The sequence below is a fragment of the Triticum aestivum genome, chromosome 2A, assembly GCF_018294505.1.
Source record: "Triticum aestivum cultivar Chinese Spring chromosome 2A, IWGSC CS RefSeq v2.1, whole genome shotgun sequence".
Lineage (NCBI taxonomy): Eukaryota > Viridiplantae > Streptophyta > Magnoliopsida > Poales > Poaceae > Triticum > Triticum aestivum.
The window spans coordinates 751,137,637-751,163,382 of record NC_057797.1 but is presented as its reverse complement, the minus strand read 5'-3'; the positions used below and the strand labels follow the sequence as shown (position 1 = coordinate 751,163,382).

At 45.9% G+C, this 25,746-nt stretch overlaps 3 protein-coding genes across 3 annotated transcripts; 1 reads left to right on the top strand and 2 right to left on the bottom strand.

Moving 5' to 3' along the window:
- Window positions 1-3,668: 3,668 nt before the first annotated feature.
- On the bottom strand, window positions 3,669-5,273 carry LOC123186421 (3-oxoacyl-[acyl-carrier-protein] reductase FabG). The gene is made up of 3 exons (XM_044598186.1): window positions 4,943-5,273; window positions 4,187-4,416; window positions 3,669-4,077 (listed from the first exon to the last, which is right to left on the bottom strand). The coding sequence occupies exons 1-3, from the start codon at window positions 5,271-5,273 to the stop codon at window positions 3,799-3,801; spliced, it is 840 nt and encodes a 279-aa protein (XP_044454121.1). The 3' UTR covers window positions 3,669-3,798.
- A 6,184-nt stretch (window positions 5,274-11,457) lies between these two features.
- On the bottom strand, window positions 11,458-20,102 carry LOC123190871 (rust resistance kinase Lr10-like). The gene is made up of 4 exons (XM_044603600.1): window positions 19,381-20,102; window positions 19,041-19,156; window positions 12,669-12,692; window positions 11,458-12,491 (listed from the first exon to the last, which is right to left on the bottom strand). Exons 1-4 carry the CDS (start codon window positions 20,100-20,102, stop codon window positions 11,458-11,460), a joined length of 1,896 nt encoding a protein of 631 aa, XP_044459535.1.
- Window positions 16,668-22,939, top strand: LOC123190872 (rust resistance kinase Lr10-like). The gene is made up of 3 exons (XM_044603601.1): window positions 16,668-21,336; window positions 21,421-21,596; window positions 21,687-22,939. Exons 1-3 carry the CDS (start codon window positions 20,633-20,635, stop codon window positions 22,517-22,519), a joined length of 1,713 nt encoding a protein of 570 aa, XP_044459536.1. The 5' UTR covers window positions 16,668-20,632; the 3' UTR covers window positions 22,520-22,939.
- Window positions 22,940-25,746: the final 2,807 nt, after the last annotated feature.

The following is a 25,746-nucleotide window of genomic DNA, read 5'->3' as shown; positions in this document are numbered from 1 at the left end:
TTTTTAATGCAAATGTGTGGACGCGTGGACTTTTGCCGGCCTTCGTGGCCGGCTTTAATGTTTAATTAATGATGTTTCTTTTTTTTTAATATGCATGCGTTCATTTTTTTGGCACCGTCAAAATGGGTATCGGCCAGCGTTGGGCGCAGGCGCCGACCCAAATGCCGAAGTGGGCATCTGTGTCTGTCTGGCCGACCCAAACGGACAAAAACGGACAAAATCATCATCCATTTGGGTCGGCCCGTTGAAGTTGCTCTAAGCATGCAGTTGGTTTCTTGGCCAAGTAGGAGTGCCGTAGGCGAAAAGTGCCTGCAGAGACCGAGCTCTATTGAGCTCTTTATTTTTCTTCCAGCCAAAAATACCTTTTCCACATCTCAAAAAAAAATCTGAAAAAAAGTTTTCATGTACATAGATACTTGTAGTATACATGTATAAAATTTCATGAACATATTTATTCATATGTGATATACAAAAAAAGAAATACACAGATTAAGAGGTTTTTTATTTGTAGTATTTGTATCAGATATTTGTCTTTTTTGTCTAGCATGCAAAGAATCAAATTAGTTCATGAAATTTTATACATGCTCGAATAATATGCATATATATTTTTGCAAAACGAGCTCCATGTAGCCCGGTCTTTGCAACGCCACACTCTGCCTAGGGAGTATGATGACTTGTGTTCAATGTCAAACGCTGAAAAATAATTTCAGTATGTGAATCCTGTTACATGAATGTTGAACGACCGCGAGCTTCGAGTGGCCTATGTATAGTGGTCCGATGGCATGGGTGCAGAGGAATTCCCCAGCGCCGCTGTCGCGTCCCACCCCCACCCCAGGTATGCGCCACGTCCAGCTTCGCCCCTCCAGCCGGGCCTCCGACCTCCTCCGCCCCCCTCGCCAACAGCAGGCCTCACCGCTGCTCCGTCGTCCTCGCCGTAGACGGCATCGGCGCCGAGGACGAGGGCAGTGTGTACGTCATGGAGGCGGAGCTGACGCACGACCTCTCAGGGCGGCCCAGGCGCTCGTCTACGAGGGCAGGCGCTCCTGGGACGAGTAGAATGACTGGGTTTGGTACTCACTACCGCCGTCGCCCTCGTGCACGAATTACCTGGCTTGGATGGCAAAAAATATTGGGCGATGCTAGGCGCCGGCGCACTGGCCGAACAGTTTCGGATGGTTCAGCCTTCGCCATTCGATGCGAGCCGCGCGCGGTTGGTTCTGGAGCAAAAGAAAAAACTCATGCCCAACTTCTTCTTTCTCGGCTCGATCCCCTCGCTCGGGCTGCGCCGCGCCGCGCCTCCTATCCCTCGCCGCCCATCCACACCCTCGCCGCCCGTCCACACCTTCGCCACCCGTCTCCGTCGCCGCTTCCAACCCTCGCCGTCCGTCCCCGTCGCCGCTTCCAACCCTCACCGGCCGTCCTTATCGCCGCCGCGACACATGAAACAACTATATCTGCGGTTGCAGCTTGCAGCGGCTACGCTTGTAGCTCTCCGCGGTTCTAGCTCCGCTGCCACCCCTCACCGTTGATGCTCATCGCTGCACGAAATTGCGTCAACGGCGGCCGCCAGCCATCCACTGTGATTGCGGCTCGGCGGCGACAAGCGCAGGTTGAAGCATTTCGCACATACGATTGGAGATTTCTCTACAACGGATGCAACTTTTCTGGTTATGCAGTGTATGGTTGTAGCTTTCTTTTTTAATGGTTGTAGATTTTTTCATCTACGGTCGAAGCTTTTCTATCAATGGTTGCAGCTTTTTTCTTTGTAGCAGCCTTGGTTAATGCTTTCTCTATCGTTTCGGGTTGAAGCTTTTTCATCAAGGGTTGTAGCATTTTATGTCGATGATTGTAGCACTCCGCCATGGCAATGACTGCTTGCAGCGTTTGATGTATCTGGTTGAAGCTTTTTTCATCTTGGTTTGAAGCATTTTGGTTAACGGTTGTAGCATGAGGGCGTGCGGCAGGTTCTGCAATGCCTCCGCCATGTCTGCAGCGCGAGCGCCGCCGTCCTTGCAGCTCGCCGTCACCATGCTCGCCATCCATGATGGCAGCTCTCCTGGGCACCGGTTGCAGCAGGCCACGACGCGGTTCCAGCTTCTGCCGGGGCCGGCGAGCGAGGACGGCGAACAGCGACGGGGATGGCCGATGTTGGTGGCCACCGGCGATGAGGACGGCCGGCGGGGGCGGCGAACGGCGACGGCCAACTGAGGTAGGGACCGGCGAGATAAAATAGAGAGAGAGGAAGCAGCGCAGCCGCGTGGGGCGTTAATGGCGAGCGATTTGTGAGCCGATGGAAGGGGATCGCACAGGTTCGGCCGGTGCCCCGGCCCCAAACGTTTCCTAAAAATATTTGGACGACGTCAGATGTTTAGGGGTGTTTTGATGCACCCTTGGAGTTGCCCTTATAGCAACCAACTTCAGCTCTGCCCTATGGTATAGTCGAATCGGCCGTGGTGTTGGGGAAGGGACAGGTTAGGTCGAGGTGTTTCGGTCGACGACCACATTGGGTTGCCCTGCCTGGCTCTGCCTGTTGTACCATTTTATGTCTTGTTTTCTGTTTTTGTTACTTCGAAATACCAGTAGATTTTGCCACCGACTCAAAACGCCCAAAGGGTAGAATAAACCCACGCCCCATTGTGATTGAGATATGGCATGCGTTTGACTCTGGTCGCAGCATTCTGGAAACTGAAAGTTATAGTTACCAACCACAATATCATTGCAAGGACAAGCTTATACTCCCCTATTTTTGTATACAAGACCACTATCAAAATTACAATTTACAGCTATATAAGGCCACTAATAGTAATAGAGACAAAATTGATGGGGTTTGCCTCGTGCTAGCAACTAAAGACATTAGTATCCCTTGCATGCATGCGAAAGTGAGAATGTTCGTTTGCATACACTATATTAATAAACCAATGAGAAGAAAATACGCATTAATTGACATGTCAAACAAAGAGGAAAACTAACTTTTAACATTGGCTTAAACCGACATTAATGTTTATCCTAATACCTGTATACAAAAATGAAGGAGTAGTTCGCATGGACTGCAACACGTCGGTGCATATGATCAAGGAACTAGTAGAGGCCAATAGATCGCGGACTCCTGCAATTCTGGGAGACACGAAGCAACAGCTAGCTACCTGCCAGCATGATTTTTTTGTTGATAAAAGAAAGGCTTCACACCCTTCCGATTTTTATTAATGAAAACCATAAAGTTCGGAGCTACAAGGATAAAAATAAAATAAAAAGCGCGACGAAACTGCTCCTAGCTCCAGCAAGTCCCCCGAAAGGAAATAACAAAACTGGGCTGGCCCACCAGCATGATTCTCGATAAAGAAAATATATTAATATCACGAAGATACCAATTACATCCGGCATCTGCAACAACGCAATACCCTAATGACATTACGGATGCACAAAACTGGGCAGACCCGCCAGCATGATAAATGACCTTCATCAAACACGTGCAGAATAAAGCTAGCCATGCTCTTGCTATATATGACGGGTTGTTCGCTGTCCAAAACTGCTGTGTGGTTGGAGTGTGTTCCTGATGAGATTGACACTCTTTGTGAACAAGATTGTAATGACGCTGGTTGATTAATGATTATGTTTCTTTCGCACTCTGCACTTAAAACACATGCATGATCACGACGAGATACATCAACCTTATTTTAAGCAAGCACGTACGCTTGCATGATACATATGTCGGATTAGCGAATGGTATAATAACAAAGAAAGGACAATAATTGATGGAATACCACAAACCGGCAGTAGAGAGAAGGTCGAGCAATCAAATTACAGAGAAGAGAATATTGGGACACCAGGCAGGACGAGGCCTGAGTCTACAACAAATATGTTGCCACTTATATACGACGAAGTTTCATGGATCAGGAAACGAACCAGCGACGTCAACGCTGGATCAGGAGTACCAATTTTCTTAAGTGGCACAATCTTTGACACGACATCGTTCAGCCACCTCTTTTGCAATAAGGGAGCAGTTATCTCCGACTTGAAGATTCCTGGCGCAATCGTGTTCACCCTAATGCCATGTGCTCCTAATTCCAAAGCCATTAGCTGCAAAAAATCATATTCGAATGCTTATTACAGCATTATTATGATCGGAAAGCAACACAATACATATTCATTGCTCAAGCTAGTACAGTATATATATGTAGTTATGTACCTTTGTGACAGAGTGCACGGCAGACTTGGAGGCTGAGTATGCCAAGGAGCCATGTGTGATCCCACCATCAAGACCGGAAGTAGACGAAATGTTTATCACCGAACCCTTGAGCTTGGCATCACGCATGCGTCTGCACACATGCTTGGCCACGAGCCATACTCCCCGAAGGTTGGTCTTCATGAGTTTATCCCACTCGTCCTCCGGCCAATCCAACGCCGAATGCACACCTCCTGAATTACGCAAAGCACATACTTATAAGTTCTTTTTTTCCTTCACCCCCGGAGCTTGATGACATGGCATACACACTTACTTCCTCGGAGTGGGTATTAATATAAATGTTGATTACGGATTTAACTAGAATAATATAAATGTTGTACTACAAAAAGCATACTGTTGAGTTCTAATTTGGAAGGGTTTCCAATGTTAGCAAACTCTAGGAAACATTAATAGCCACCCGATTGAAATCTTCTCGTCCTTTTGTACTTGCGTGAATTTCATTGTTCTTTGTACAGTTTTAACATGGTCCTCTTACCTCCTCATTTCACAATTTATTTGTGAACACAATTTATTTTGACTTGCATAACATGCGTATATTTGCGTGATTTTTTGCTGGAATATTTGTACAAACATGCATGCAAAGAAGAAGCATTAACCCGAACAAAATGACGACCAAGTTGTTTTCAATTGTAAATTTAAGAGAGCAAGATTAGAAAAGAAGCACTGATCAGTGATCACTAGAGCATGCAAAATATGTACCTCGTACACCTGCGTTGTTGATCAAGACATCGACGCGGCCGAAGGCGTCCCACGCCTTCTGCACCGCGGCCTCGACGAACGACTCGCCGGCAGCGACGTCGAGCTCGACGGCCACCGCCAGGGGGGCTTCAGCGGCCGCGTTGATCTCGTCGCAGAGGGAGCAGAGACGGTCGGCGCGGCGAGCGGCGGCGACGACCCGGCAGCCCCCGCGCGCCAGGTCGAGGCAGAACTCGCGGCCAATGCCGGAGGAGGCGCCCGTCACCAGCACCACCTGCCCCTGCAGCTTACTCCATAGAGCTCCCCCCGCCGTCTCCGGCCGTGACGACGCCATCGATGGCCGGGTTGCTAAATTCTGCTTCCTACCACGCACTGCCGGTCGTCTTGGTTTCGCTAGGCACTTAGACCACTCTGCTTACAAAATCAATCATTTTTGCTCTTCGCTGTAAAGGCTCCTCCGAATGCTGAACGCGCATGTTGAACACATGCTCGACTGACTCAGCTCCAACTAGGCTTTCTGGGCGAGTACCACGTGGATGTCGATGACGAGCCCGATCCCTTCTTCTTAATAATAAAAGAGCTAAATCAAAAACAAATCTGCTGCGTACTTCTATAATTGAGTACTCTCTATAATTAGAGTTTTCAAGAATATAGATTCAGAAGTGACCACCGAAGTCATTCAGATTCCGTACCCGCTCAAAAATCACAACAAGCCATTCAGAGCATTATTACTAGCGCACTGGCCATAGAGCCATGCAGATGTGTACCAGCAGCGGATCCAAAATCCAGGTTACATGTTAGCCACCGATACCTGCGCTCTATCAGATAGCATCCTTTTTGTTTTGAGAACTATTTTCTTCAAAACTATGCCAAAAACGTACCATATTTTTATAAAAAGAAAAAAACAATACTTACAAGAAGTCTATCATGGATGCAAACATTCGGACAGACCAGAAACAATCGCCTTACACCAACATCAATCTAGACTAATCTCTCATAAAACGTTGTAGACCACCAACACCAACACCCACTTGCCTCCACTAGGCCACCTCTTGCAACACATGAACAGATAGCTCCATCGGTGTCATTTTGGTATTGTACCCTACTGAATACCCTTGCATTACATTCCTTTCAAAGGGACCAAGTCACCGCCGGCCGTGATCAACGTGTCGAAACCTCTCCTATTTGCAGTCTTGAAATTCCTGCTTTCCCTAAACCACCACTCTGGTTGTGTCCATTGGTAGCGGCCCTTGCATATTAACCCGGAGTAGTTCCCAAACATTGTGCCAAACTTCCCAAGCATATAGATGCACCGGGTCAGGATATGCTCAACGTTGTCCTCGTCCTCTAAACACATAAAACATGCTGATGGCTGGTCCTGCAAGCCATGTCATGCTCGAAGAACCGAAGTCCATCACCAATATTGCACATGTTGGTGCCATTGAGTTCCCTGAGAGTTTTAGAGACTGCTGGACAGAAATAGTGAGGGACTAATGTGTTTGCTAGTGCACACGGAGAGATTAGGTCCCTGGTGTTTAGAGGAGTTTGCTACAAACTCAGAAGAATGCTAAGGCAATCAAGAAGATTGCTATAGAAGATATTTCATGATGGAAGTGAACCCAAAAAATTGCCGATGCGAAGCAATTGCTACAGAGCATGGTCCGAGACTGCTGGCTGCAGCGGAGAAGAAAGAAGACGAAGAGAAGCCGTGGCATTTTCTTTTGTGGTTCTTTTTCTCTTATTTGAGTTACATGACCACCGTACTACTAAGTGCGGTCAAAGTTTTTCGAAGCTTATGTTTATCTGATGCTTCACCGAAACATATTCTAAGTGAGATGTGAGAGAAATCTCTTTGTTTTTCAAGGCATTTACTTGTCAGCTAGAGATGATGACCTTCTGGGTTGAGAGAGAATTGTTCGAATGATGAGTCGACTTTACTTGTTGCTCAAGTAAAATTGTCAGGTGCGTTTGAAATTCGACCGTTAGCTATGTGTTGGGTGGCCATTGGCTGGACGTCATGTCCTGAATGGCCATTTCCCACTCGGGATAGCTCCGGATATAAATATTCATCCCGCGCCTTCTGAGTTGGTTGGATACTTCGTGTGAAATTTTACAAGTTATTAGAGCAGCGTCTCTTCGAAAGATTAATCCACGGAGAGAAAACCTCATAGCCGAAAAATTGATAGTGGTTGAGCATCACAGAGATTTCTTGATGAAGAAAATCATCGACGTGGTCATTTGACCCGTGAGGAAGCCCGATCGCGCCATTTTCGGGGTCGAGGTGACCACAGGTTGTCCTGGGAAGAGGAGCAGTGTGCGGGCCGAGCCCTTCCTCGCCATGTGGTGCAGAAGATGATGTGCGCTCCTGTTGGAGTGCATCGATAGCCAGGCCAATCTTGAAGACTTGCTTCTCCAAATCTGGCCACCATGCAGCCAGATCGTCGAGATTGGCAGTGTTAGATTTGATGGCGTTCGTGTTGGCCCGGAGGTTGCCGCGGAATTTGTCATGTGCGGAGGCCATTTACAATTTATTTTTACTTGTCAAGGGGCTGGCCTCGTCCTCCATATTCTTCTTCTTTTGCTCGGCATAATGCTTTCCAGAAGTACCCCTGCTCGCCCTCAACATACTCCGGATTCTTCCGCGCGAACCTCGCCATCGCCGCCTCGTCACTATCACCGGGACCAACGATAATGACCGGCCTCTTCTTCGCCTTCTTCTTCGGTATCTCCTCCATCTGAATGCCCTGCGGCACGAGCATCTCCGCATCCGCCCGGATCTCAATCTCCAGAAAGTTGAGGTGCGTCTTCGGCCTTCCGGCACGCCACACTGCCACATTGTAGGCACGCGCGGCCTCGTGGGCGGTGGGGTAGGTGTCGAGCAAGAAGTGTCGGCCGATGGAGAACTCCACGCTGAAGTTGCCGAATGGCTTCGCTCGCTCGCCAAAGGACCTTGTTTTGCCCTTTGGAAGCTTCTTCGGCGGCATGGCGTGCGGCGAAGTGGCGGACGACGCGGGGGCGGCGAGGTCAGGCGGCGGCGACGGGGCAGACGACGCGGGGGCGGCGAGGTCGGGCGGAGGCGGGGTCGGGCAAGGTTGGAGCGACGGCGTGCAGAGGTGGGTAGAGAAGCGGCAGCGGCGGGCAACGAGGTGGGCGGCAAGGCGGCTCGAGTGGCGGCGACAAGCGGAGACACGAGGGTCGAGGGCTGGTCGAGGGGAGGCGATGGACGAGGGCCGAATTTGGTGGCGGCGGGCGGCGGAGCGGCGGCCGAAGGCGGAGGAACGTCGGAGCTGGCACCTGGGGCGGCAGTGGTGCCGGATCTAGCGCGAAGCGGCGGCGGTGGTGCGACGTGGGGTAGGAGGAAGAAGGGAGGGAAGCAAATGGAACGGCAATTGGCGGTTGGCGATGTATATTTGCATCGTGAGGTATTGTATTATACATCTCTAGGAGACGGAGATGTAAATCCTTTTTGCATCTACGTCATCTGTTGGAGAAGGATTTTTGGGCCTCAAAGATGTAAACGTTAGTTATTTTTTGTTGCATCTGCATCTTCTATTGCTCTAATGACGTCAGAAATTTCGTGACTTGCAGGCGCAGCCGAGGCCCTCTAAACAACGCTGCTACACACACGATAGGATCTAGACGATTTCTACACGATGCAGCAGATCATGCCATCCATGCGTAGTGGACAACTGGGTATGACCGTTCGATCCTCCATCGTCCACAGTTCGTCCACACCGAGTCGTCCGCATAGTAGTTTCGCCCTCTAAATCCCCTGCACGAATGTCAAAGCGCTCGCTTTCATGCACACACACCTCTAGGGAACTACGAGTTGGCGGCAATACACAATTTGAGAGAACACTTTTCAGGATGGCAAATTATGTTGGGGTTAGCAATTGTCATTATTTTACGTTGATGTAGCATCACAATGTTCCTTCAGCAATATGACAAATCCTGGGCATGTCAATTCTCGCCATTTTCGTGAATTCAGAAACTGTTTGTGATTTTGAAAAATGTTCGCAAAATACGAAAATTTTTATAAATTAAAAAATAGTGCATGCTTTCAAAAGATGATCCGAGTTCAGAAAATGTTCATGATTTTTTTTAAATATTCTCAAAATTCAAAAAACGTGCACAATTTAAAAAATGTTCCTGTATTTCAAATATATGTTCACACATGGCAAAAAATGTTAAGGAATTTAAAAATTGTTCGTTAAATTTATGTTCTTTTTGCATGATTTTCAAAAATAATTTGAATTTGAAAAAAATATTTATGGATTTATAAAAACTTCACGAATCTGAAAATGTTCACGAGTTTAAAATTTAATTAAAATAAGTTCTTGGGTTTGAATAAGGGAAAAAATAAAATGGAAAGGTAAAAAAATAAAAAAGAAAAAGAAAGGAAAACCAAAAGAAAACACAAAGGAAACAAGAAAAAGCTAGTTCAGTGAAGGTTCTAGAATATTCCCAAAAACTGGTGGGGAGACAAAAGCGAAATGTGCCGGCCCATATAGGCGCGCGGGAGGGTATGTGAAACGACCTATGTGCGAGCAACTAACTCGAGGTTACCGCTTGTAGGGACCTCCAGGGGTCACCTTTGGTGCCCAAAAAGCATGCCAAGTGGTGCGTCTAGCTGCTGCCACATACTCTCTCGATTTTTTTATTTTTTATATGTGCTTTCGGGTTCTAGATGGGCTTTTTCTGAGTTTTCTAGCTTTTGGATTTTCCCTAGGTTTGGAAAAAAAATCACGATTTCTTTTTGCTTCCGCAAGAAGCACATATGTGCTTCTCGGAAAGAAAAATATATGTGCATCCACGTAGAAACTGTGATTTGTTTCAGCAAGAAGCACATTTGTGCTTTTCAGAAAGCAAAAAATATTTACTTCCACAAGAAGCATAGATTTACTTTGCTTCTGGTGTGGAGGCATATCGTTGCTTCCGCAAGAAGCACAACTATGTTTCTTGAAAAGCGAAAAGAAGTGAAAAAAAGGGCTTCAGTGCTTTGGGTTTTTTCTTCTATTTTTAACCATTATTATTTTTGGCTTCCGGTCTTTTTGGTTTTTGTTTTCTTAGTTTTTTGCGTATTTTTTCTTTTTTTCATTCACATGTTTTTTTATTTTTTTTATTTTTTGTTGAAATCTATTGACATGAAATCTAGTTTTGAAGGTCTTGATATGAGAAATACAATGGTGAAATCGCTTCAAGATTTGGACGCACGGTTCAAGAGATAAAATATTCTGAATAAACGAATTTATGAAAAAAAAAGTAAAAACTCCACGGTTGGTGAGAAGATGGGAGTGACCATTTCTTTGTGGTTGCAAGGGGCTAACGATTTGAGTGAAATAGGGATCACCCTTTTTTTTATATCAAAATGACTACCATCTACCCGCAAAAAAAAATGACTACCATGACTACCATCTTTTTTTTGAGGGGCAAAAATGACTACCATCTGAAGGCCTTGAGTATTGCATGCACTAGGAAGTGGACAGGCCCTGCTGGTCGATCTGGGTCATGAACGTTTTGTACTACTACTTACTTTGTATGGGCCGCGTAGTTGAGCCTGTTCGGTTGACATCCTTATCCATGCCCCCGGCTGTCTCAAGAAAAAAAAAGCCATGCCCCCGGCGGTGGCGGCGCGTACAGTCGGCCGCGGCGGGTGCGGCGAGGCGCTCGCGTGGTATCTTATGTTAGCTAGATTATTTTACTTTATTCCTCCCCTTCTGTCTTCCTTTCTTCCCTGGGGGGCGGTACCATTGGTGGCGGCGCTGGTGGTTAATTCCAACGACGGCAGCAGCGTCGCCGCCGGTCACCACCATGCTCTCTCCCATTGGCTAGCTCAGCTCCTCCGCGCAATCTGGGCTTGCTTAGGTATACATAACCTCATCTTTCGTTTTTTTTCCTAATTGCATTCGGAATGAGGAACTGGGATGCCTAGTGTACTACAGAATCAAAAAATAGTGCTGAAGATAATTCACAACAATAACTACCAGGTTCCTCATTCTTTAACTACTTCATTGCAAATCAAATCCAATTACATATGTTTCTACTTCATAGTTATCACAATATAGTGGCTCATAAGATGCACCAGGAAGCTGACTAAACAACGAACCTTTCAAGTTGTACATACTACTGCTACCAATTGCACTACCATGTAATCTAGTTTAGCATTTAAAACTCCCTCCATTTCTTTTCAGTTTCCATATAATTTTTTTCTGAAGTTAAATTTAGTAAAGTTTGACCAACTTTATAAGGAAAAAAAATATCAACATTCACAATTTGGAATCAATATCATTAGATGCATCATGAAATTAATTTTCACTATATAACTTTAGTATTGTAGGTGCTGACATTTTTTAATATAAATTTGGTCAAACTTTGCGTAGTTTGACTTCAAACATATCTTGTATGCGGAGTAAAAAGAAACGGAGGGAGTACATGAATTAAATATATCCCTCAAGCATGTAGGCCTAGTACACTATGGTGATACGATCTTCATCTTTTGTTATGGCGTGCGGCGATTGTCAGATGGGACAAAGGGGCATCTGCAGATCCTGCAAACTTCCCAATAACATGTTTACCACCTTTGTCATCGATTGCCGGTTTCTTGGGTTCCACTGAATACACCAAAGTGCCACAATAGCCAGCTGTCTTGTCTTTTCTTGCTCTTCTGCTGTCACTTCCAAAGTAAGCACCAATTCCTCTCCAGTCATTACTTTCTCATAGATCCACTCTGGGAGATATACCTGGTTCTGGATCCCAATACTTGGGTCTGTGTTCCTCCTCCCACTCACCATTTCTAACACCAGCATGCCAAAACTGTAAACATCTGACTTGTAGGATATCCCTCCAAAGTTCCTAGAGTATAGTTCTGGTGCAATGTAGCCCATAGTGCCTCTTGCTGCAGTCAAGGTAATGATGCTTTGGTCCCGTGCACACAACTTTGCAAGGCCGAAGTCTGAGATCTTCGGATTAAAGCTGTAGTTGTTAGGCTTGATGTCCAAGTGGAGGATGCGCTGATTGCATCCTTGATGCAAGTATTCTATTCCTCTAGCAATGCCTAAAGCAATATCTAGCATTTTATCTGGTGCCAGGAGTTCTCGGGAAACAATAGAATTACCCGAGAATATATATTTCTCCAATGAATCTTTAGGCATGAATTCATAAATAAGAGCCCTTCTTGTCCCTTCAGAGCAAAAGCCAAGGAGGCGAACAATGTTTGTATGGTGGATTCTCCCGATAGTTGCAACTTCGTTGATGAATTCCTGCCCCTCTCCATTAGATTTCTCTAACATCTTGATCGCCATAGGAACTCCATTTGGTAGCTCACCTTTGTACACACACCCAAATCCACCACGTCCTAATTTATCCTTGAATCGTCTGGTTATCTTCTTGATTTCGGAGGAAGTGTACCTTGTGGGTTTTGATGTACCATATGTCTTGAGAAAGATTTCGACTTTCAAATGTATCTCTTCATTGTATCTTGTCTTCAGCGAAAGATAAAGAGCAGGGACCACCGTCAACAGAAGAACAACAAATGCCGCCGAAGATGATGTAGCTGAATACATGGAAATCAGGATATTCCTTAGGGTTGGAAATTGCCGCTTTAGCGATTGTAATGGGGATGAGAGAATGTAAGAGCGGGAATAGGTAGCTAATTACTTTATGTGCAGCAGATATATACTTCAATTTCATCTTTTTTTAGTAAAGATAAAAGTTTGGATAGGAGTAGTACCTGCAATGATTTTTACACGCGAACCTGCAAATATCAAAGATGCGAACAAGATTTGGTTGTTTGTTTAGTACGTAAAATGAAAATTAACTACTAATTAACTCAAGCGATAAAAGTTAGATCCAACATTGATATATGGCCACTGGCCAGTGGGTGTGGGAGAGGATGGGGTGAGGATCAGAGTTTTTTTTTCGTTACCAACTCTGGTAACAGATTGAGTCTTTAGGGTCAACTAGTAAACATGCCCATGCGTTGCAACGGGAGAAAAATAAGTTGACTTGCTTCGTTGCGAAGCAAATGCCAATTGTCTCAATTAGGCTGGCAAGGTAAAGGATAAGTTTGATGATGACAAAAATGATAGTTCAATTGACAATAGGATTCTTTGGGGCGCTAGTTCGGAACATGGGACATGAATCCTAGTTAACTAATCGGGTGAACAACTCTATCTTTAGATTACCATACCGATAATAAAACACACATAATACTTATTTTGATTTAGTGACATCATCAGACAACAAAAACGCGGTATATGTCTAACGTCAAAACATGTATGCTTCTATCATGTGTGCTGACCGTGAAGTCCTCGTCATATAGATGTTTTAAGTTGCTATTTTGTTGCGATATATGTAGGACTAAGTCTTTGCCTAGTCTGTTGCGTCTCAATTCACAGGTAGACGTAATTTGGTCTATTTTAGCTTTCTTTTGCTTTGACTGCATATTTGCATAACTTTGCTTTTTCTCATGCGCATTATTTTGCCCTCGTGAGAGTTTTCTAGAATGTGTTAATTAAGAAATAAATTGATTAGATTTTGCATCATAAACTCAATTTTTTTGTTAATTACACTGCACATAAGCATTAGAATCATGTATTTTGGCTTGAAGTTCAAGTTGATATTTATTGCTACAGAAGTTTGGAATTTATTTTCGTTCGACGTGTATGCTATATATAAATATTTTGTTATCTTCCTATTTTCGTATCCAGATATTCAGTCAGTATGAATTTGTGAGGGAGACAAACATAAGTATCCAACCTAATAACGAAAATATTTAGCACCAAATCGGGCAACGTGTGAATGTCGGAGAACAAGTACATGCGTGCACGCGTGCATGATGGAATTGGGGATATTTTCTGTCTGTGCGGGATCCAAACTAAATCAACTGTAACTAAAAACAGGAAAACATTTATCTGTCGACATGCGTGCACACGTTATCACCTAAACTTTTTTCGAGAGGCCGATTGCTAGAAGTATCCACAAAAAGAGATTGCTAGAAGAAACCAGTCTTACTGTGCTGGTGGCTCCACGCGTCATACACGTCCATCCCCAGTTTATCAACTCTCCGCTGACAAAGTCGTACACGTTATCTCCCCAGCACCACATCTCTGCCCCATCTGTATCTCTCTCGGCACCACACCACACAGCGGAACACCACATCTCTACTTTTCCCCTGCCTGTAGAGTCCGGCACATCGGCTGCCTCGCTCCATCATCACAACCCAGGAGCAAGAGCGGCGTTGCAGCGGTGCTAGAGTAGTGTTGGTAGGCTGGTAGCTGAGGAGGGAAGGCAGGGACAGTTGCTTTGGAGTCGCGCACCGCTACGACCTGTGGTGGCGTCGGTGGGTTGTTCCTGGGTTGTTGCCGGCATCGGCTGAGGGGGACGGGGAGGCGCTGGTGGCCGTCAACGCGGGCTTCGGCAACGCCGCCAATGGGCTAGCTGACTTGCACACGGCGGCCGTGACAACTATCTGCCTCCCGTTTCCTTTCCTCATGCAGGCCGGCCCGTTGCTTCCGACAGCCGCAAAGCAATGTCAGCCGGCCGGCGACCCGACGGCGGAGAGTCGCGATGCGAGCCGGCGCTGCGAGGTGCGTCCTCGGATGCTACGCCCCAGAGTGGATCGGGCGCGGGTCAAATGAGACCCCACCCCCTCATCACGGCTGGATCTCATCTGCATCCACACGGACTGGCCACCAAATTCTTGCCTCCGCTCCCGTGTAGTGCAGCCATGTCGAGCCGCCACCAGTCGCCTCCTCCGGCCTTCCGGCAAGGCCAACATCTCCACCAGCCACCCCGAAGTCTCCACAGCCCGCCCCTCCCCTAATCCTTCGTCAGTCGGACTGGACGGAACGTCTATATTCCCCACATGTCGCCCTCGCCGGTGAGCAGCAGACTCCGTCGCTACTCCCTTCCCCTTCTCTCTCCTATCTCCCTTTAAATCTCGCCCCGCCATGTTTCCTGGCAGGAGCTCACCGAGCAACCATGGCGCCACCCCGAACTCTGGATCCGGCGCCCCCAGCCTCATTGGCCTTCCGAGCGCCTCTCTAACCCTCCTACGCCTAGATCCGTCCGTTGGCAAATGCCTGTCGCCGTTTCTGGGTGGGAGGCAGGAAGCGGCCAGCGGGGCGGCCGACGGCGCGCAGTGGGGCGGGGTAGAGCGCCGCGAGGCGGAGGCGGGGCTGGGTTATTTTTTTTTCCTTTGTACCGGTTCGAGTTGACTTATGACGAGGACCGCGGGTTGAATAAAAAAACAGTAGGGACTTTTTTGCAAAAAGCTCGATGACGGATGACCAGAAATAATCACTGGTTTATTATTACTAGCAAATGAGCCCGTGCGTTGCAACGGGTGTGAAAAAAAAACACTTCCCGATCTAATAACCATGAGTCCAAACTTTAGTAGGTCCATATCATTTATGTCAACACATGGCATTCCATCTGTGTTTCTATTTATTTTTCTTCTCACTCTCGTCGACGCTGGCCTCAATGTTGACATCAATACAACACGATTGAATGTTGTCAATCTTAAGACGTCTCCCCTTCGGCATACAATGCAAATGAGCTCGTGCGTTGCAACGGATGAAAAAACACTCACTAATCTAATAACCATGAATTCGTAGGTCCGTGTCCTTTATTTCAACACATGGCATCCCATTTGTGTTTCTATTTATCCTTCTTCCCACTCTTGTCGACGCTGGCTCTCAGTGTTCATACCATCACAACACGTCTGAATGTTGTCAATTTTAAGACGTCTCCCTTTCGGCACAGGATGATAACAGTTAAATATAATATCGTATTCAGATTCTACATATTTTTGTAATCAAATTTCATATATAACATGTTAAATTTGGAGTTAGGGTTAAAAAGCTATGGATATTTTAAAAATCGATTAATATGTACTACAGATTTATTACCAAAAACTTGACGGCGTTTCCTACAAAATAGCATGACGCACCAAGAATACCTATTTCTTTTATTAGTAGGTATAGATTAGGCCGGAGCAATTCAATATGTTAGTGCATATTTTAATCCCAAGGGAGTTACAAATATATTATTATGCATAGCCTTAATACCATTTTAGTTATAGTTGACACAACCATGATATCTCTATGGCCAGCTCTAGAAACTATCCGGATGTAGGGAGGAAAAAAAAGGAAAAAAGGGTACGTAAATGTGTGATCGGTCTCTACCTTGGTCTGTTCTCGTTGATATGCTACCAACCCATTTTAATTCAGTGCCTAGGTACTACTCTCTCTGTTCCTAAATATAAGTTTTTTTTATAAATTTTAATATGGACTACATATAAATGTATATAGATGTATTTTAGAGTGTAGATTGACCCATTTTGCTCGGTATATAGTCATACTGGAATCTTTAGAAACTTATATTTAGAAAAGGCGGGAGTATTTTATTCAGCATGGGTGGTTAAAACATTCAGTACCGGGCATAAAACCTGAGCTTTTGTATTTTCAAGTGGCTAAGCAAATGTTGTTAATTCCCCAGCTGTGCAGCAAGCTTGGAATCACGGGCGCATGAATCTATAAGGAGAGATTGCGTGTGGATAAGAAACTACTGGACCAGAAGATGAGGTAGGCCTAGGCGGTGGTGTGGGACCAAGGGAACGCGTGTGTAGCTCACGCGAGGCGGCCGACGCCCAGCGCAGCCCCTCTTCACAAGTGCGTGGGAGCTGGATTAGATCCACGCGCCCGAGCGCGTCCACACATCCACGAAGCAGCAACAACCTTCAACGTGAGTTGATCTGCAGCAGCAACACTCCTTGCCGTCGCCATGGTCCCTCCCCTTCTGCCTCCCCTCTCGTGAGCGCTCGCTCGACCCCACGCATCACGCACAACCTCACCTGCTCGAACCCCACCTCCATCCTATTCTCGATCGGGAGATGTTCCCGATCCTCTGCCGCCGGCCGGCCGCAGGAGCGCCGCCGCCTTGGCCTCCTTCCTCCTCGACCCCTGCCGCCTGCTCGCCTTTGTGCCACCTCGCCCGACCTTCTCCTCCGCCCTCCTGCTATGCCCGAGCTCCGCCCCTTCCTGATCCTGTCGTGGCCCACCGCCCTCCTCTCGCACGGGTCGTGCGCTGCTGCCGCGCCCGCCCTCTGCTCACCGGATGGCCATAGCGCCACCGCTGCTGCTGGCCGTCGCGGTTGCCAAATTCTGCCTCCCCTCCCTATGTCCTCCGCCGGGCCCCTTACTGTCTCCTGCAACATCAGCTGTTGTGACGCCTTCACCTTGTGCGCCCGGTCACTGCAGCCCATGGCCGCCCCTGCGTCCGTACGCGACCGGCGAGCTCCACCCCTTTCACGGCCTCCCGTGCGCCAAGCGAGCCCTGCGTCCGCCTTCTGCTGCTCTCTTTGCCCCTCCTCCTTCGGCCGCCACTGCCCTGCCGATGGCCATGTCCATCCTCTGCACCCCGAGGACCGCCAAGCCCATTGCGGGCCCGCGACGCCCGTACGCCGCCGCACCCCGCGCTCGTCGTCCACGAGCTCTCGCTCCGAACTCCCGAGGAGAGCCACAGCGCGTGCTTCTTCTCCCCTCGATCCAGCAGGCAGCAACACACGACCCGCCCCCCTCTGCTTCGAAAGAAAACTCAAGGGGCTTTATGTAAATTCGAAACGTTTTTTGACTTACTAAAACCTGTAGTGCGGGTTGATTTCAGGGAACTATAGGGTGTTTTCTGCAAAACAACCACGACGGACGACCAGAAGCAATAGCTGGTTTATTAGTAGGTAAAGATTAGGAAAAGATTGAGAATCATAAGGGTAGGCCCTGCTCGGTAACTTGGTTGGATTAAGGGTTTTATCCCACCTCACAGTCACAATCTCACATATCTTGCCCCCATCACCCGTCGAAACAACCTCTTATTTTTGAAAATTCCTTCTTGTATGTCTTCAACCTGTCATGGCCAACTCCCTTGTATGCCCCCAAAACCCATCTGATATACCGTGCACTGTTACTGGCAACCATATGTCACAATGGCGACGCACATGATCCCAGGTAAACTTTCTGCAGGCATATCATGCATATGCATTTCTTGTTTTCGCTTCTTATATTTCTCCTAGCCAGGTGGTTCTTTAAGCTATTCTGTTCTGTGTGATATGTATCCATCTTATATTCTTCACCATACAGATCTATTTATTTTTGCACAGTAGTACATTTACATCAATATTAGTACAGCTCATGCAGCATCAGGCTCTGGTACTTCATTTTCCCGTATAATAATGCCTGGAAGTGAATGGATGGTGATGGATTCAAGCTGCCTAACTATACATGTTTTGGATTCAAGCTTTTTGTCATATGCAGTTATTTGGCATGTCACCTCGCCAGAACAATCCTGAGAGCAATGCATATTTTTAGCGGAATTTAGTAAGATAACTACGATGAGGTACTAGCATGTATTTTGGATTTGGTTTGGCCTAAATCGTTGCAACCCGATTGTCTTGGTAAGCGAAAAACTTTAGGAATGCAGTTGGTACAGGGGGGAATTAGAAACAAACATGGCTGTAAAATGTTGGCTCACGTTCAATAGCAACCATAGAAACCTGAAGTTCTTGGAATACGTTCTAGGAATTCTGAAGTTACTGTATTACAGTTGAGAGATTGCTTGTGTTTATCTCAAATGTGTTTTTGTCTGTCTATCATGTAAATGCTAAAAGTTATATTAGTATACTGTTACGCGTGAGACATGGTCGTCCATTAATTGATCAAATAAACCCAGGTCATTACCATAATTGTCATGCTGTATTTGGTAGAGTTGCTTAGATTTTTTTTTCTACTTTTGGAACACTCGAAGTTTCTCTCCAATGTTTAGTGGTACGTCTCTGGCATCAAAATACTTGACCCCATTTTGTTTCTTAAATTTCAGAGGATTCAGATGAGAATTTATTTACACAAGCTTATAATCTTTTTGCTACCCAGATGTTTGTTCTACTGGTATGCAAAATAATTTGACAACAAAACTCATGGAAATATCGCACATCAGTATATGAGTACACTAAATAGGAAATTCTCAATGATTTTAAACTACAAAACTGGGAGTTAACAGGATAATATAGGATGGCATGGGTTTTCTCGATGTTAGAAATTAATGATACCTTTATGGGGTTGAGACAAGCAGAATGTTTCGTTCCTTTGTGAGCTGAATGCGCAGCGCTGCCTGTTCTGTTCGCATTTTTGGCACTCAGAGGGAATGGATAACGGCTCCTGTTCACTCCAGCGAAAATGTTATACGGAACCATGGTTCTGCCGAACCTACGCTCGACACCATTAATCTCTGGACACTTTTCATAAGGATCCGTGCATGATTGATTAAAAAATGCATGATGGGAGCTGTTTGCATATTAAACAATGCGTGACGTGGATCCACATGTAGCAGGATGTTGAATCGTACGGCGTCGACCATAGGTTCGGCTGAACCATGGTCCAGAATCACGCCTCTCTTCACTCCAGTCGACTGCTATGTCATAAAATTGGAGGGCTCCTTCTTCAACATCGTGCTTGGAGCCATAATATCCTGTGCCAAATATCGGGAGGGCGGCATCTGATATGACCTTGCAGTCCAATGGAAGATCATACATGAATGCATCAGTTGCCACCAAATACGAGTAGTGGGTTTTGTTGCTAAGGCAGGAGATTGGGCCAGCGATAGTATCAGCAGCTGAGGCAGAAGCATAGTAACCACCTCTGTCATCATAGACAGGATACTGAGTAATTCCGCTTGGCGTGAACTCCCTTGAGAAGCCTACAAGCATTCCAGTTCTGCTGTAGTGTGAAGTACAGTGGTGGTCAGCAGCCGGTGGTGAACTTATTGAGATGAGATTCTGAATCATTGTGCACGCGGAGGTAAGCGGGGTGATGTTGAGGAGGGCACCGGTGTAATTTATGGAGTTGACATTGCATGGGCCAAGAAGTGGGTGAAGCATGATAGTGGATTGGCCTGAGCATGCTAGCATCGCACATGTTGCACCGCAGGATGATGGTGTATTGCTGGAATCAAGCCGGAGTGGGAACCAGATCTCGGGTCCATCTTTGCTGCACCGGGATGGCGGACAGTTTCTGAAGAAATCTTGGTCATCCCAAGCTGCTGAAGCTGTGGTCATGTCGGTTCCATGGCTGACAAGGCAGACCACCAGGGCTGTGACAAGGAATATACTCATCTTTCTGCTTCTGCACTACGAGATGGATGAAGGTAAGCCAGGTATTGTAATTACAAAGACATAAGAAAGTCAGTAGTCTAAGTTGTGCTTGCCTGAGTAAGAACTTCCTCCGTTCGTGGATCGGTGCAAACCTCCTGTATGTTGTTTTGTAGTAGCTAGGTGACTGCATCGTTGTAGATCAAGCTTTGTAGACTGCATCACTACAGTAGAATCCAAGACCTGACACTGACATGTATCAACCTCCTTGCCAAGTCACAGAAGCATATACCAGCATCCCTCCCTGATTATACTAACCAGGAGGAGTTAACAAGGATCATATACATATCGCAACATCCTCTTTATGATGACATATGGCAGCAGTGATGTGGATGTTAACCATCTCTGACCGGGTCATTCTACAGATTCTTTTATTCCATCATCCCTTGTATATTTCGTATTTGTTTTCACCCTTGTTTCCTTACAGTCCATTAAACATGAGAAAAAAGCACGCAACAAAGCCAGAACAAGAGATAAACAGTTGACTATCATCGATGCCTCCATGGTGGTTCCTGGTGCATTTCATGGTCGCAGTTCTTGCCGTGGATGTTCAGGGGCGACATGATATTACTGATAATAGCAGGTATACCTGCTCTCCTTTCTATTGCGGTCATCTCCAAGACGTCCAGTACCCTTTCCGCCTGCAAGGCGATCCATGGTGGTGTGGTTCTCCGTCATACGAGCTTACCTGCACCGATAGCAATGCTACAATTCAGATCAACACAGGGACATACTTTGTCACTGAGATTGACTACAAGTATTCTTCCTTCTGGGTCGTGGACGCCAACTTGGACATGAGCAGTAGCTGCCCTCTTCCTCGCTGGGATCAACGCCCTTATCTACATGGCCTCCAGCAGTCCGACGGCTCCATCATATTTGACCCTTTTTTCGTTACGTGGCCTAGCTTTGTGAATTGTTCGCGGGTGGTCACGAACAATAGTGACTACATACCGGTCACTTGCCTGAACACGAGGTATTCTTTTGTCTATGTGTTGATTGACTATATTTCTGTTGGGGACCTTGAGCCTTCTTGCGGGTACTTGGCCATGGCTGCTTTGGGTGGTCGGAGCATGCGATTAGATAATGCAAGTCATGAAATTCTGGTAGAATCCATGAGGAGAGGATTTGCCGTTAGGTTTCCTTTCAGATATCAAAGGACTTTGGAGGGCTTCAAGGGGTGCATAAAGGATCGCTTTGTGTGAGTTTATATCTATACACTGTGCTTCTGTTTTGGAAAATACATACATTCCTTACTTTTCCACGTTTTCTCCAATGTCTGCAGCCTAGGCCCTGGGTATTCAGTGGTGTATCTCGTTGCGCGTTCGGCTGTGATCATTTTGGCACTCGATTTTGAAGTATTGCATTGCGCATTTAGAACAACAGTTTCTTCCAATGAACATCTCGGCACACTACAGGTTGCAGTACTATACTCTACGTCGATATTGAAGTTGATTGCTGGTACGTCGATACATATAGAGGACTATTACATATACAAGCTACAAGTGTAATTTCTTGGCGATCTCACGTAAAATTGTTCTATATGTGCAGTACTATGCAGGTTCGTGGTTGCTCCCCTGGTGGTATTGTTCTTCATAGCTCACAAATACTGGAAAACGAGGATCACAATTGATGCGGTCGAGAAGTTCCTACGGATGCAGCAAATGATCGGCCCGACAAGGTACGCCTACACAGATATTGTCGCAGTAACAAGCCATTTCAGAGACAAGCTGGGCCAGGGAGGCTATGGCTCGGTGTACAAGGGCGTTCTGCTCCCAGGCAATGTCTATGTGGCCATCAAGATGCTAGATGGTAAATCCAGCTGCGATGGAGAAGATTTCATCAGTGAGGTCTCCACCATCGGGAGGATCCACCACGTCAATGTGGTGCGTCTAGTCGGGTTCTGCTCGGAGGAAATGAGGAGGGTGCTAGCCTACGAGTATATGCCCCATGGTTCTCTGGACAAGTACATCTTCTCGGCTGAGAGGAGTTTCTCCTGGGACAAGCTTAATGAAATCGCCTTGGGCATTGCCAGGGGGATCAACTACCTGCATCAAGGATGCGACATGCAGATTCTGCACTTTGACATCAAGCCGCACAACATCCTTCTTGACAGCAATTTCGTCCCAAAGGTTGCCGATTTCGGCCTTGCCAAGCTGTACCCAAGGGACAACAGTTTTGTGCCGTTGAGCGCCCTACGGGGAACCATTGGGTACATAGCTCCTGAAATGATATCCCGGAGCTTCGGCGTCATATCGACCAAATCTGACGTTTACAGCTTCGGGATGCTGCTGCTGGAGATGGCCGGAGGGGGAGGAATGCTGACCCGGGCACGGCGAACTCAAGCCAGACATTCTACCCGTCGTGGGTGTATGACCGGCTAAGCAAACAGGAACTGGGTGAGATGCGTGCTGAGATGCATGAGTTGGAGAGGAAACTTTGTGTTGTTGGGCTTTGCTGCATCCAGATTCAGTCTCACGATCGGCCGCCGATGAGCGAAGTCATAGAGATGCTTGAAGGAGGTGTGGATGGCCTGCAGTTGCCTTCGAGGCCATTCTTCTGTGACGATGGGCAGACCCCTGTAGCGGAGTCTTAAGATTTCTGCTCTGGGCTGACTGCCATTTCAGAGGAGGATGACTGAAATTTTGTCTATGTTCAGTGTCATGTATTATTACTAGAGGCGATGAACTTGTGAAAAGTTACGGTAATGGTTGTCTTGGGAGTAAAAGAATGTGAATTATCTACCGTGCTTCTTTTGAATGTTATCCAAAAATCAATCATATCGAGTGTAAAGTTTCATTTGACCTCCAACCTTAGGTGTGAGATGTTATGAAAAAATCTGAAGAAAAAGGTACAGCAGAGAATATCAAAGAAAAAAAATGTATGCAGTATACAGTGAGCTGTTGGCGAGGACCCGATGACGCCAAATGAAAAAAAAAATCTGATGATGTCGACCACATGATCTTTCTTCATGGCACATTATGAATATGAAAACAACTTACACTCTCCATGGGATATTTAGATCAGAAGTAAGGCTGTTTGTCAGTGACCTGCTTGAAAGTTGAAATCTGATTGTACATTATCTAGTTTTTTTGGTGTGTGAAATCCATGGGCCTGAGGATCTGCCGACGCTTATTGATACGGCTCTACACGAGCGACATTTGCAAGCGCATAATGGATCAGTGAGCTTTCATGCATTGATCCTGATTCGTCGCTGTTGAGTTCTCAAAGCCTGCACATTTTGTGAGAACAAGTTCCTGTTTGGTGGTGTTATGAGAGAAGCCAAAGCTGTAATAGCTATTTCATCAGTTTTAGAGGAGTGCAACCTGTTTAGACACCTCCTGTTTGGTGCTTAAATGTTGCTCCTAAAACTTTTTTGAATGTTGAATGTTGCTCCTAATACTCGTACCTTTCTCTGGCTACTTGCTCATAATAAGCTCATGATCAGAGATGACCTCAAGAAGAGACACATAATCAAACTTTTAGTTTGTGTTTTCTGCTCTCAAGACGAAATGATAAACCATTTGATGTTTGAGTGTGTTGTCTCTAGTTATTTGGATGGTAATCAGTGAAGACTTTAGTATATTTCACTGGTACTGATTACCTTTCAATTGCTAGGTTTTGGGTCTCTAATAAGTAGAATTCAGCTTTAAATACAGCCTGCTGTGCAACAACTTTGTGGTGTATTTGGAAATTCAGAAATTCCGTGATCTTTAATAACACTATTTGGATGTCTGTGAACCAGGTGATAGGGAATATTCTAAGGACAATAAAAAACTGGGTGATTCTTTCTTTGCAATTGGTGAGAGTGAGGGATTATTCTCACAGTTCCCAACAAATCAACATCGGTCCTGGAGACTTGCTGCTCGCCTGTGAAGCCCTTCTCTTCACAGCTAAATTTTGGTCTTTACCAGCCGTTTTCATCTTTTGGCGCCTGCGTGTGCTATTTCTTTCTTTTAACTGCTTGAACTATCTGTGTGGCAGCTTTCAGTTTGCCTTTACCTTTAGGTTTTTGAACCTTGTTTGAGATACTCATGGTTTCATTCCGAGCTAATCGAACGGGGGATCACCTCCCTATTTTTTCTTAAAAAAACAATTTGATTACAGTCATACTGTGGTTATTTTTTATGAATAATAAGCTACTGCGCCCAATACATCAGGGAGAAACAACTCATCATACAGTCAAACAAAAACTGCAGCTTTACAACCAAAAAGCGTCAGCAGAGCCTGAACTACAATGCAGAACATTCACATCACGGTACCACAAACATGAGGGCCAAAAACATGTCCAGCCAAGCACTCAGATTGCTGCAAGGTATTCCCTCCGTTCAAAAAAGCTTGTCCCTCAAATGGATGTATCTAACACCAAGTTAGTGCTAGATACATCCGTTCGAGAGACAAGCTTGTGACAAGTTTTTTCGGACAGAGAGAGTAAAAACAGAACCTTATCAGGGATACATAACTTGGTGAACGAGAGAAGGTACTAGTACGACCCAGCCAAAGGAAGCACTAGTACTACCAGTACCAGCCAACCAAAAGAGCCACAGTTTCTTCATTATCATGTTTTACATATCACAAAGCATATTTAAACAGCCTTCCCCCATCCTCGGTTGATTAGACTTTCTGTTGCATGCCACCGTCAACAGCAACGCGTGTAAATTTCTCTTCTGCGACGCAGTCCAAGAAAACAACACATGAACGTCATGGATATAATTAAATAATACGCCGGAAATACTTGTCCGAGAAATGGATGTATCTAGATGTACTTTTAGTTCTACATACATCCATTTGTATCCATTTCTACCACAAGTATTTTCAGACGGAAGGAGTACGTAGTAGTATTAGGTTTTGCAGGGTAAATATTACTGAAGCAAAGCATTCTTCCTAGGGTCTAGGCACATAAATCCCCATCTTGACAGGGCAGGGTAATTCATCTTAACAATACTCCAAAGTCCGAACATACCACATGCAGGGGTGGCCAGCCGTGGCCAAGGCCCACCCCAAGAATCTGAAAGTGCTTGTTGAAAGCAAATGAACAAATATTATTTTTTTTGTTTTTTTTCTATAGCCACTCCCCCTCGTATTATGATTTCAGCAATCTTGCCTCCGCCACTGCGTACACAATCTTGGTTTACATGTATGTGGTTCTATTGCCAAGTAATTGGTTTTCATTGATTCCCTAAATATCCATTCCACTAGTTGCTGCCCTCATCAAGCAGTGTATAGAGAAATAAGGAAACCATCGAAAATTCTATACCTAGGTATACCTACTCGTAACCAACTTACGTAACCTTCCTAAATTCTCTCCCTCCTGAATTCTATTGGAAGTATTAGCATTTTTCCGACTAATCTAATCCACGAGTAAACATTAAGCATGGCAAATACAGTATGCATTTCATACCAATACCTAAGCATGTGAGCACGTACAGTACATACTACCGAAACATCTATGAACAACATATATACGGCTAGCATATGAACGAGCAAATAGGGGATGAACGAGGCATACCCTTCGATTGGCCAGGCCAACGCGACGGCGGCAGCAGCAGCCTCAGCATCGGCCGAGGCCTTCTTCTTGGTGGCTTCGCCGTCAGCCATGGACTCGATGCAG